Here is a 12,454-nt window from a genome sequence, read left to right on the forward strand (position 1 = left end):
CTACAACTTTTGATTTTTAAATGAAACCCTGGTATTTTTTTTATTTCATAAGAAATAACATTCCGAATAGCATGACATAGGTATCATAATATGTTACATTTTCAATTAAAAAAAATTAGCATTTTGAATTTCAATTTAGAGTGCCATGGCCATAAATGTAACGACAATTTAACTCGAAACACCAAGTGTGTGGTACCAAATTATTCATAAAAAAATGCCTTTTCCAAATATGCTAACGAGCCACCCCTCGTTTCATTTCAAAAAAGTTATGATTAAAAATACGATTTGGGCATCTTTTAACTGGCCAGGACTAGACACGAAAAACATTAGACGATCAAATCTATAACGTTCAAACAGGAAGTGACCGAAAACAAATGAATACGTCAATCAATCCTGATTTATGTCATATGCTAACTTACCAAATCTCGTTTATATATCTGAAAAAATAAAAAAGTTATAGAGGTGGGCCACTTTTGAGGACCACCCTGTATGGTGTGCGAATGTTACCTACTAGGTTAATCACATTTTTAGATAGAATTATGATTTAGTTATTATTATTATTGGGCGTAGTTATGGTATGGCTATATAGATAGTACAATGTAATGTATAGACAATATTTATATTATAGTACACGTATGATCGACAAAAAACGGCGTTCAATTGGCTTAGAAATGATGATCGATGACATTCCTCATATAATTTTACATACAAAATGACAGTGATCTTAATTTTCAAGCTGTCTCTGGCGTCCTTTTTTTTTGGTTGTATGGTAGTCTGCAGCACAACTTTCCTTGACCAAAAACTGTGATGTCGACTTTGAAGAATTCGTACTTCTATACAGGGTGTTTCAAAAAACATATGCCATCTCTCTTGGGGAAATTCCTCACGTAAATATAAGATTTATTTTTCATATCAACATAGGTCCGATCAGTGGCGGACTAAGCCTGTCGGGGGCCCGGGGCGGCGAAGCTAAATGTGGCCCCTGGTCTGTTAAGATAATGATATACTTCTAATGTATATTCTTTATATTATAAATTCAAGTATTTATACAGGGTGTCCCAGGCTGAGCCAGCGTTAGAAGTTTCTAGAGAACTACAATATCTAGATACGAGATTTTGTGCATATCATTGTTTCACAATGAGATCTATCGATTAAAAATATTTTTAATATGGCGGCACTTTCGGAAGTACCGGAAGTTGACAGCAACTTTCTTATTTTAAATGGGTGATCCCATTTTTTATTACATACTTAAATGCTCTGTAAAATTTTATGAATTTTGATATTAAACACTCTATACCTAACGTTAACCGTTTTTGAGAAAAAAAAAATATTTAAAATTTTTGGAGGAAAAAAACTGCCTGCCAAAAGTATGTATATAGCCTAAACGTCAAATTTAGTGATTGCCACAGCCACTGTACCATAAAGAGAAGACATGTGGCTATCTATTTCAAAAATTAATTTGTCTGAATGTCATATAATAATGGCCGCAGCTGTCATGGAATTGAGCGATTAAAAAATTATCATAAATCATTTTTTTTTTCAAATGGAAATCCACTTTTTTTATTTCACTCGTGAAAACTCGCTTTCGTTACTTTAGTTTTTGAAATTTGTTACTTTTTGACTATACATGTTCCTGTACCTAAAATAAATCGTTTTTAAGTTATTTAAGATTTAGCTTTAAAGCCTTTAATTTTTTTATATTTTTCTTGATTTTAACCAGTAGCAGAGCCAGTAGCCTATGACAGTATATTATCGATCATCATTTCCAAGCTAACTTTAAGCTAACTAAGTAAAACTCCAAGCTAACTAATTCTTAAGAACGAAAATACAAGATATATTTTATAAATACTTTTTAAACTTTTTAGCAGCAGTAGTTATAATATAGGAAATTCAAATAATTCATTTTCTGACAGATGGAAATAAATTGTCTGACTGTTTGACACTTAATGTCAAAGGAAGCTAGATAAAATCAAGAAAAATATACGTTTTCAAACTAAAATTTAAATAACTTAAAAACGGTTTATTTTAGGTATAGGAATATGCGAGGGGTGTCTCACTACTGGAATTACATGTACATTTTCTTGGCAGTCGCTGGCAGTCATTGGCAGTCTTTCGGCAGCCACCTATAATAATTACATGGCAGTCATAGGCAGTCTTCTTGGCTGTGATTGGCAGTCGCTTGGTAGAAAGACGATATTTTGGCAGTACATGTACATTTTTTACCCAAGTGAGACACCCCTCGGGAATATGTCTAGTTAAAACGTAACGAAGAATGCACGTCCCTGGTCAATATGGCGACACTTTTTTAGCCTTAAAATATTTAGTAACATTTATAGTAACTTTTACCCTCAAAATTTCATTCGAAAGGCTAAAAGTACTTGAAAGAAAAGTATAATAAATCGAAAAAATATTAAGACTTTAACACCCTGTAACTAGGAAACAAAGCAGAATCAGACCTATGTTGATATGAAAAATAAGTCTTATTTTTACGTGAGGAATCTCTCCACGAGAGATCGCACATGTTTTTTGAAACACCCTGTATAAAATGTCAATTTTTAAGGTAAATTAACGAGTTTTTTTTCGATCACACAGTATATTTTAACTTGATGAACAGTTTAGATAGGATTTCAATTATTATTTGCACCAGTGCTTTTGCTTACATATTACATAGCTACCCCACTGGAAAATCGTACTTATTTTATACTTTCCCACTTTATTATACAATATGATCCAAAAAAGACATCAGTGATGGCTATGAAATGAAAATCGCTGTAATTATATGGGAAATGTCATCGATCGTCATTTCCAAACCAACTGGACGCCGTTTTTCTCGATCATATGGTATATTAAAACCACAGATTTATTTATGTTTATATCCTATATAAAAATATAATAAATATTGAACAAATAATTTTTAAGTTTATTTTTATTTACATTAATTTTTCCAAATATTATAATTATTACAATAAATTAACACATTTATTTAAAAAAATGATTGAAATTACAAAATAAAAATTTTTTAAAAAATATTTACAAAAACTAACAACTCTTTTTAAATGTTTTCTTAAAATTAAAAACGTATTGTATTAACTGAAAGTTGTCTACCTATACAGGGTGAGTCTTAAATAAGTGCAACATATTTTCTCTTTACCATTTTTCAGATAAGTCCAAAATAACCGAGTTATTTAAGTTTGAAAATTAAAAAAAAAATATATTTTTTTTAAATTTTGAGAGCCACCGGATTTTTTCTGTAATTGCATCCCTTTTAGTGCCGTAACCATAAAGGCGTAACTATGGTAATATCAAAGATTAAGAAATTACACCGTGGGAAAATTTGCGGTGAACAGGCAGTTAAAGTTTTCGAAAAATATACAGGGAAATTTAAAAGAAAATGTACGATTTTCAACATATTTTTTTGCGAAAAAAACCTCATAGACGTGTTCATTGGGTCGAAATATACCAGCCCTGAAAATATTTACACTTATTTAAGACTCACCCTGTATAATTTTTTGATAGTATGGCTTATCTTTAAATACCCTAAAAAATAACTTACATTTTATTAATACTGCTATAATATTCTTCTTCTAAATCATAAAGATCAGCAGCCATGTCGTCCCTCAAAGACATCAGTTTTTGATCACACTCTGCTTGTTTTGTCCTGTATAAAATAAAAAAAAATATATTAACAATATCAGACATCCACAGATTCAGACCCCCACACAATAATAAAAACCAATTATTTCTTTTGAATAGTTGGACCTGTACGTAACAGTGATTTTTATGATAAACAAATAAAATTTCTGATCCAAAAATAATATAATGGCATCTACAGGGCCCGGCAATAGTACGTCGGGCATTTAAAAATGTATAATCTTCCCTGAGAGATCCCTGTAAAATATTATGTGCTGCTACTACCGTAGAATAAAAAACTTGAGAATTTAGTTTATGTGCAAAAATAAAGTATGTATGAGGCAAAAAAGTGTGAGAGGATCAGGATGAATTTTTTTAACGGAACACCCTGTATATTATTGCATTTTTGGCTTCCTTTCAGATCACTTTACATAATCCGAAGATATGAGTAAATATATTTCAGTAATTTCAGATATATTAATAAATAAATACACAAAATATATATTTTTTAAACTTCTTTAAAAAAATTATTACAAATACCAGAACCTGTCCTAAAATAAAAACTATATTAGGTATTTACTTTAGATATTTGTATCACCCTGTATAATCTTCCCTGAGAGATCCCTGTAAAATATTATGTGCTGCTACTACCGTCATATTTTATAAAAAACTGCAAATATGCCACAACAAACCGGACACTGAGGTTGTTACTAACATTGGCTCACCGTTTATATTATTTTGGTTGAATGTTTATGTTCTAAATGGTTATATACAAAATGTTAATATATGTCTTTCTTTACCTAAACAGCTTAGAATTTTGTGTGATAGCTTCGTTCACCGAAGGGAAATCGTTCAATATAAGATATTGCTTTATATCTGATACAAGCTTCATTAGAGATTCACCAGCACGAACAATATTTGCTGACCTTACGTGCATTTCATAGGTATCCTGTTCGCACTGTGTGAGCCTGGATAATTGAGTATCATGTTCTCCTTTAGCCAGTTTGATAATCTCTAGAAAAGTACAGTTTATTTTTATGTTAAGGTTTGTTTGCTTTTGAATGTTTTATGAATACAATACCTTCGAAGTTTTCTAGCATGCTTTTTACATCGTCCTTCAGTCTGGTCCTGTACGATTTTAATAAAGCTTCTTTGCTTTGAGGTAGGGCTCTTGTAGACATTATTTTTCACTTAAAATCCGAAAAATCAACAAAGTCAGACAATAACAAAAAAGGCTTCTTAGAAATTAGGTTAGGACAAGGTGTATTTAGGGTTGCCTACCCTACCATTTTTAACTGACTTTTGTCCATCTGTGTGCTATTTATTGAACTGATCTTATTGCCGGTTTTTAAAGAGAACTATATTTTTTCTTCATATTCAATTGTTTTTAGATGTCATGCAAATAAGATTATTTAAAGTAAATTTAAATAAAAATAGATCTCTTATTTTGTTTCAAGTGTAAGGAATTTTTTCAGAAACAGAATGTCTATCAAAACACGCTGTAAGCGTGATTTCGTTGTTTTTGTTTGATTCTTTTTTTTTTCGTTTTTAAGGGCTTCGTTTGTCCGCTAGAGGGCAGCAAATTTTAAAAAAAGTAATTTTTTTTGGTAGTATTTTAAGAACCGTTATTCCGATTTGAATGATACTTTGAGTGTCTATGTTTAGATAAGTGCCTTAAAATTTGACATTCACAAAAATCAAGAAAAAGTACGGGTATGGTGAAAACTACCCCTACCACTACATAAATTTTAGTATAAATATTTTCCAATTCAACCGACGACCGATTTTCTTTTCGTACAATATTCTTTCTATGTATGTATTTACTACATTTTTTATCTCTTGTAAGAAAATGCTACATCGCATAGTTTTTGAGAAAATAAATTTTGGAAAATTTATTTTCCAAAGCAGACCTACAAAATATACAGGGACTTCCAATATTCCGTGGAGATAGAACAAATACGTATTCTTTGAATCTCAATAAATTAATTGCACATAATTTACCTTTATATAAAAGTGTTTTGTTTGTCCGTTAGAGGGCATCAATCAAAAACAAACCCTACAAACCCGAACGTTAATTATTAATTTTAAAGTTATTAATTTTTTTCAAGCTTTTATGAAGCTTAGAATGAGTTGGAAAATATTTATAGTAAATAATACGTAGGGGTGGGGGTAGTTTTCACCCGAGGGGCAAACCGCTGGTGGTATTTATTGTACAAGCACTTGGTAATACTCGTATTTTTTGGTACTTTTGGTACTAATTGGGTATTATTTGGTAATAAACTGGTATTATTTGGTAATAAACTGGTTTTATCTGGTATTAAACTCGTTTTATCTGGTATTAAACAGGTATTTTGTTGGACATCTCAACGGTGGATGTGGATTAAGCTTGATTCATATAGACGCGAATCGCGAATTGCGAAAAGCGATTCGCCAAAAAATATTCGCAAAATTCGGACCTATTTCATACAGTCGCGAATTTTTAGGGACATTTCATTTTTGCTCCACTGAAAGTAACTAAAAAAAATCATAACCTGAGATAACTTAATTTGTTTATATTCGTGTTTACGATCTTTATTTTATATTTTATAGCATACAATATGAGTTTAAATTTGTTTAATGATTATGAATATTGATTACGATTGTGGGATTGGAACAAAGCAAAATTGCCATTTACTTATTGTTAAAACGTAGAATAGAACGGGTTTATAGGTCATTTGGGACATGTGAAATATTTAAATTTCGTAAGCAACAAGGTGCTTATCGCAATTTAATTCAAGAAATGAGGACAAATTTTTTCAGAATTTTCACAGATTGTCTGTACAGGAGTTTGATAACTTGGTTGAAAAATTGTCACCATATATCAAAAACATACACGAGAACCCATTTCACCTGGAGAAATGCTTTCAGTTTGGGGGGTTCATACAGCCAAATAAAATAAAATAAGAATAAAATAAAATAAAATAAGAAAGTTGGTTATATGGGATACCGTACATGCGTTCATACAGCCAAATAAAATAACAAATAAAATAAGAAGTCTTTATCTTTTAACTTCTTGTTTTATTTTATGTGTTATTTTATTTTAAACGGCTTTGCGGACGCTTAATTCTAACCTACAAATATTTTCAGTTTGGATTTAATTTATTTTATAATTTCACATAAGTAAAATATATAATATAGTAGGCAACGAACAAATAAATATACTATAAATGGTAAAATTACTATAAACAATCGTAAAAGTTAACTTTTATCCAGCCTCATCGTACTGCGCATGAGCAAATATATATTTCTTATTTTATTTTATTTGACTGTATGAACGCACACAAATAAGAATTCCTTATTTCTTATTTTATTTTATTCTATTTTATTTTATTTAGCTGTATGAACCTACCATTACTTTGTACTTTGGTACCATAGTTTGGTACTTTGTAGCAGCGTCGTCAAAATAATCGATAACCGGATCACAACACCATTCTGCGCAAACGCGAACCTTTAAAATCGCGCGAATATTCGCAAAAAGTTGAAAACACTTTAACTTTCCTGCCCCCCCAAATTTTAAATCTTGCGAATCGCCAAAATCTTAAAATTTCTGACAGCGCTGCATGATCATTAAAATTGGACCAATGAGAGCAGTTTCGCAAAATCGCAATTCGCGATTCGCGTCTATATGAAACAAGCTTTAGACGCACGTGGCGACGCCGACGGCCGGGAAGCTGATTGCATCATTTGATCATTTCTAGTTCTAGCCTCTAGCTACAAGTTCTAGCCCATTTGCATTGAAAATGAGCCGCCTTCGCGCTTTTTACACGATCAAAAATTTTTGGTGTTGACCTATTTTATATATGAAGTATTTTAAAGTTTTTATATTTAGTGTCTCAGGTAAGTACCTACTTAACAATAAAATATACCTCGTAATATACATACTTAAGAATAATTACTTGCGTGTTTCGAGATTAGGTTGCTGGTCTATTTGAAAAATAGGTTATTTTTAACCGATATTAATGCCAAGCTTGCAATTTTTCAATCCATAAAAATGGTTTTTACGCAAAAACGGTACATAGCGTCATATGAAAAAATGTCAAGAAATTAAAAAGACCTCGCACCATGGAAACATAATATGGATCTCGTTAGAATTTCTTATTTTTCTTGTGCATATAATTATTATATTTTTGAGCTAATAAGTAACAAATAACGCAAATAACAAAAAATTCGGTAAAGGTGTGGATCCGGTGGCTGACCTTGAAGCTCAGATTTGCTGCATTTGATCATCAATACTACGCAAGCGCACATCGTCGATGTTGCCAAATACCAGTTTATTTTCGAATTATTTGCAGTTGAAATTTTTTTTTGAGTGTTAATCAATTATAATACAATTTTATAATTTCAGATTTATCTTGATATCCAAAATTAAGGTAAGAAAGATAATGAAGATTGTGAAATGAAAGTATTATGAATATATAAAATTGTAATAATAATAACATTTATTTATATATTTACATTAGAATTAAAAATTATCATTTACGGATTTTTTCTTAATGGTTTTAAACTTATTAGAATTATTTTATTTCTTTCAAGTTATTTAATTTCTAGTTATTTACAGGCAACAATAGTTTTGATTATATGTATTGATGTATTGAAGTACTACCATGACGAGTCTTAATAGAACAATACACGTCAATGGGAGATATAATAATAATATAATATACTTTGATTATAATGTTTGTATCATAATTTCTCAAAAATATCAAGTTAGTGGATTAATAGCAATTTTAGACATATATTTTATCGAAAAGTGTGTTGATAAGACTAAAATAAGCTTTATGTTTTATCTTAGAAGGGAGATGGTTTGTGTCGTAGAATACATTACAGTATTTGGTAATAATGGTAATTATCCAGTATTTAATATCGTGTACTTTGATATTCTTTTCTTAATTTACTGCAATTTCTTGTTTCCTATAATGCCAAATCTTGACAATATGGTGAAGGTTGAGTTTTGATCTTATTAGTTTTATACCTGTGTTGTATAGTTAGTTTGTGATTTATATTAAGATCTTTCTTATAATATTTTTTATGTCTTAATCTTAATACTATATTATACTTTGTCTGGAAAATAAATGTTAAAATATATTAATGTTTGAAAATACCGCGAAATACCGTTAGAGTAATAGTAGTTGCATAAGTTGTGTTGTAAATAGTATAAGTTGTGTGTACAGAGTGAAACAAATAAATTCGTTAAGTATTTTATCGTGAGTTTAAATAGTGGACCCACGGAATCCGTAACAATATGTATAAGCAGAATTAAACAAGGTAACTGTTAATGTTGCTGAAGCTGATTCTACAATTTTAATTACGGAGGCTAAAAGGCCTTTTAAGGCTACCGTAGTTTTGATGGAATGTTAAAAAAAACTATTATGAACATGACATGGAGCTACAGCATTTAAAAATTAAAAAAAAGAAAAAACTTGGACACATCCCTTTTAATTTCCACCAAGCCCTTTTTAAACGTAGCATAATAATCTAGAGCAATTAGATTAATTATAGGAATCTAGAGGTTTATTTCTATTTAATTTTATTGACTATGAAAATACATAATAAGCATTCACGTGTTGTGCGAAATATTAAAATAATAATCTAAATAATATACTGAGTACTATGATTGAAAAAAATAGCGTCAGCGATGACTATGAAATGAAGATCGCTGTCATTTTATATGGGAAATGTCCTCAATCGTCATTTCCTGGCCAACTAGACGCCGTTTTTTCGATCATACGGAATATATTGACAAAAAAACACTGAAAAGCACATATTTGTTTTCTACTGAAAATAATTCCAAAATAACTTGCAAACTGGCAACATCGAAGATGTGCGCAAGCGTAGTGTCTGTGACTATATGCAGCAAAAACTCGTTTCAAGGTCAGCCACCGGATCCACACCATTACCAAAAATTCAATTACTTTTTATGTCTAGTTTTTATTTTATAAATTTTTGAAGTATCGATGTTAATGGAACCGTTAAAATTACTTTCTAAATGTGTCATGACAGTAGCTTTATTCGAGTTCCCAAAAAGTACGGTTCTAGAACGGTTCAAAACACTGGAACAATATGATTTTTTGCAACTTTAGACATGAATGATTGTCGTAATTAGACTGTGCTATTGTTTAAACCGTTCTAGAACCGTATTTTTTTACACTAGTAATTTTGACATGCATAGACCCTAAAGCTTCAAATATCTTAAATTCTTTAGATACTATAAAGAATAATCCTAATTTAGTATTTTTGGTTCTAATTTGGTATTTTTTTGGAAATAATTTGGTAGTTTTGGTATTTTTTTCCCAAAATTGGTATTTATTGTACACCATTTTTGGCAGCGGTTTGTCCCTCGTTTTCACCCTTCCCATTTTTCTTGATTTTTGTGCAAGTAAAATATTAAAACATTAGCTAAACAAAGACACCCAAAATGTCATTTAAATCGGAATAACGGTTATTAAAATATCTGAAAAAATGCCTTCTAGACGCCCTCTAACGGACGAACGAAGCACTTTTATATAGAGGTAAATTGTGTCCAATGGACTTATTTTGATTCCAAAAATAGGTAGTAGTTCTATGCCCACTTATTAGGACACCTTGTATATTTTTATATAGTTATATCGTTCTATATATTATAAAATAGCTCACAGCAAGGGTACAAACGTTGTTTCAGAAGCATGTACTCCTAAAATTTGGCAATAAAACATTAGCCATTGCGACAGGCTAATCCCTAGGGACTAAAGAAGCCCTATATGGCGGGAAGCCTGTACATGTCTAAGGGAATAGGGAGATACTATAAAATATCGAATTTGTTTTTTTGTTCTTTGTTGTAGACGTCATACATTGGTAAGGTTTGTTTTATTTCGTATACAGGGCGTAAAAAAAACAGTGTACCAAACTTCATCAAAGCCATATTACAGATATAAAAAAATAAAAATCTGATTCTCGTAAAATATACAGGGTGTTCCCTTTAAATTAAATTAAACAACTTATTATTGCTGTTTAAAGTTAGTAATTATTTAAAATAAATTTTTAGACACTCTGTATAAGGTAGTATTGTTTTTATTATTACAACACAATATCTGATCAATAAATAAACTTCAGTATAAATATTTAGCATTAAAAACTTTCATACCCTTGGAGAAATGAAGCCTTAAAATTTTTACTCAATTACGCAAAATTGAATATATTTCAAAAACGGCAAGGTAAGTGTGATAAACCCTAATGAAATACCTCTATTTTAATCGTAGAATCTAAAAATAAAATAATATACAGGGTGTTCCATTTAAAAAAAAAAAAAACTAAAATATTTTTTATTTATTTGAGACACTCACTCTGTGTCTTGTAACAATATTTTTAAATTGTAGCTCTAATAGTCCTTCAACGAACCCAAAACCACAGATAACAGATTATATGTTATCTGTGCAAAAACTTCAATACTCCGTGTGGTATGTGGTGAATAATTAGACATTACAATAACAGAACAGGAAATAAAGGACTCCATAAAACAGCTTAAAAACAAAAAATCAGCTGGCTGCGACGCGATTTCAGCGGAAATCTATAAGTGTGCAAGTAAAGAACTTATTGGTCATCTTAAGGCTCTCTTCGATGTCATATGGGAAAGCGGAGAGGTACCTCAGAACTTTGCAACGCTAATATAGTGAATATATTTAAGTGCATCAGACTGCGGAAACTACCGAGGAATTTCACTACTGGCTATCGGAGGAAAAATTCTTGCAAAAATTATGTCAAACCGCCTGCACCCACATAATATAGAAAAAATCCTCCCAGAATCGCAAACGGGTTTTCGCACCAACTGCGGTACCGTCGATTCCTTAGACAAGGAAAGAGAGGGTAACACGGCAGCTGAAAGTGAGGCAAGTTGTCACCACGGGAAATTCTCCAATGGCGTAGCATCAGAAATTACCTTGTACCTAGACGGTACAAAATATTTATTAAAACGTAAACTAATATATCGTTAATTTTTGAGTAATGCATATACAATTTTGTATTTTATAGTCTCACCTTTATAATATTAGAATATCTAAGTCGATAATGCAAAATTTATTTAACAGTCACAGTGGACTGATTATCAAGACAATTATTTATTTCTTAACGTCTGTATAATGATTAATTAAATAAAAAATAATGTAATAACATATGTTTTAAACGTGTATAGACATATATACTGTATGATCGAAAAAAACGGCGTCTTGTTTGTTTGGAAATGACAATTTCACAAATGAATATTAAAAATTACATTATTCAGTGAATCCGTAAGTAAGTGTGAAGGGAACTGACTAGATTCATTATTATACCGTATAATCAAAAAAAAAACGACGTCCAGTTGGCTTGTAAATTACGATCGATGATATTCCCCATATAATTCTACATATAAAATGACATAAAAACTGTACAAAACGACATCGAAAAAAGACGGCGTCAGCGATAGCTATGAAATGAAGATCGCTGTCATTTTATATGTAAAATTATATGGGGAATGTCGTCGATCGTCATTTACAAGCCAACTGGACGTCGTTTTTTTTCGACCATACGGTATAATAATGTAAATAGCCATTCCCCTTCACACTTGCGTACGGATTCAATGAATAATGTAATTTTTAATATTTGTTACCTTCAATCATAAGAATATCCTAATTTTCCACAAAAAAATTCTAGAAGCTTTGTGTTATTTTATTTATTTTTAAATTTTTATTTATTTTTAAATATATTTTATATATTTTAGACTATTATTATACACCTAAATTAGCAAATTTTTTGAAAGAATATTTAAAAAAAT

General features: G+C 30.4%; 1 protein-coding gene across 1 annotated transcript; it reads right to left on the reverse strand.

Moving 5' to 3' along the window:
* Positions 1 to 3,409: 3,409 nt before the first annotated feature.
* On the reverse strand, positions 3,410 to 4,880 carry LOC115890412 (mediator of RNA polymerase II transcription subunit 22). The gene is made up of 3 exons (XM_030910642.1): positions 4,712 to 4,880; positions 4,431 to 4,644; positions 3,410 to 3,658 (listed from the first exon to the last, which is right to left on the reverse strand). Exons 1-3 carry the CDS (start codon positions 4,809 to 4,811, stop codon positions 3,550 to 3,552), a joined length of 423 nt encoding a protein of 140 aa, XP_030766502.1. The 5' UTR covers positions 4,812 to 4,880; the 3' UTR covers positions 3,410 to 3,549.
* Between the last annotated feature and the right edge of the window lie 7,574 nt (positions 4,881 to 12,454).

This window comes from Sitophilus oryzae, unplaced genomic scaffold (genome assembly GCF_002938485.1).
Source record: "Sitophilus oryzae breed Bouriz unplaced genomic scaffold, Soryzae_2.0 scaffold_864_pilon_pilon, whole genome shotgun sequence".
Taxonomy (NCBI): Eukaryota; Metazoa; Arthropoda; class Insecta; order Coleoptera; family Curculionidae; genus Sitophilus; species Sitophilus oryzae.

Excerpts from the sequence above, each read along its gene's own strand:
- LOC115890412 (XM_030910642.1), bottom strand. The coding sequence starts at position 4,811 with ATGTCTACAAGAGCCCTACCTCAAAGCAAAGAAGCTTTATTAAAATCG. Across the intron at positions 4,645-4,711 it reads CATGCTAGAAAACTTCGAAG|AGATTATCAAACTGGCTAAA; the intron begins GTATTGTATTCA and ends GTACTTTTCTAG. Across the intron at positions 3,659-4,430 it reads CAAAATTCTAAGCTGTTTAG|GACAAAACAAGCAGAGTGTG; the intron begins GTAAAGAAAGAC and ends TATTTTATACAG.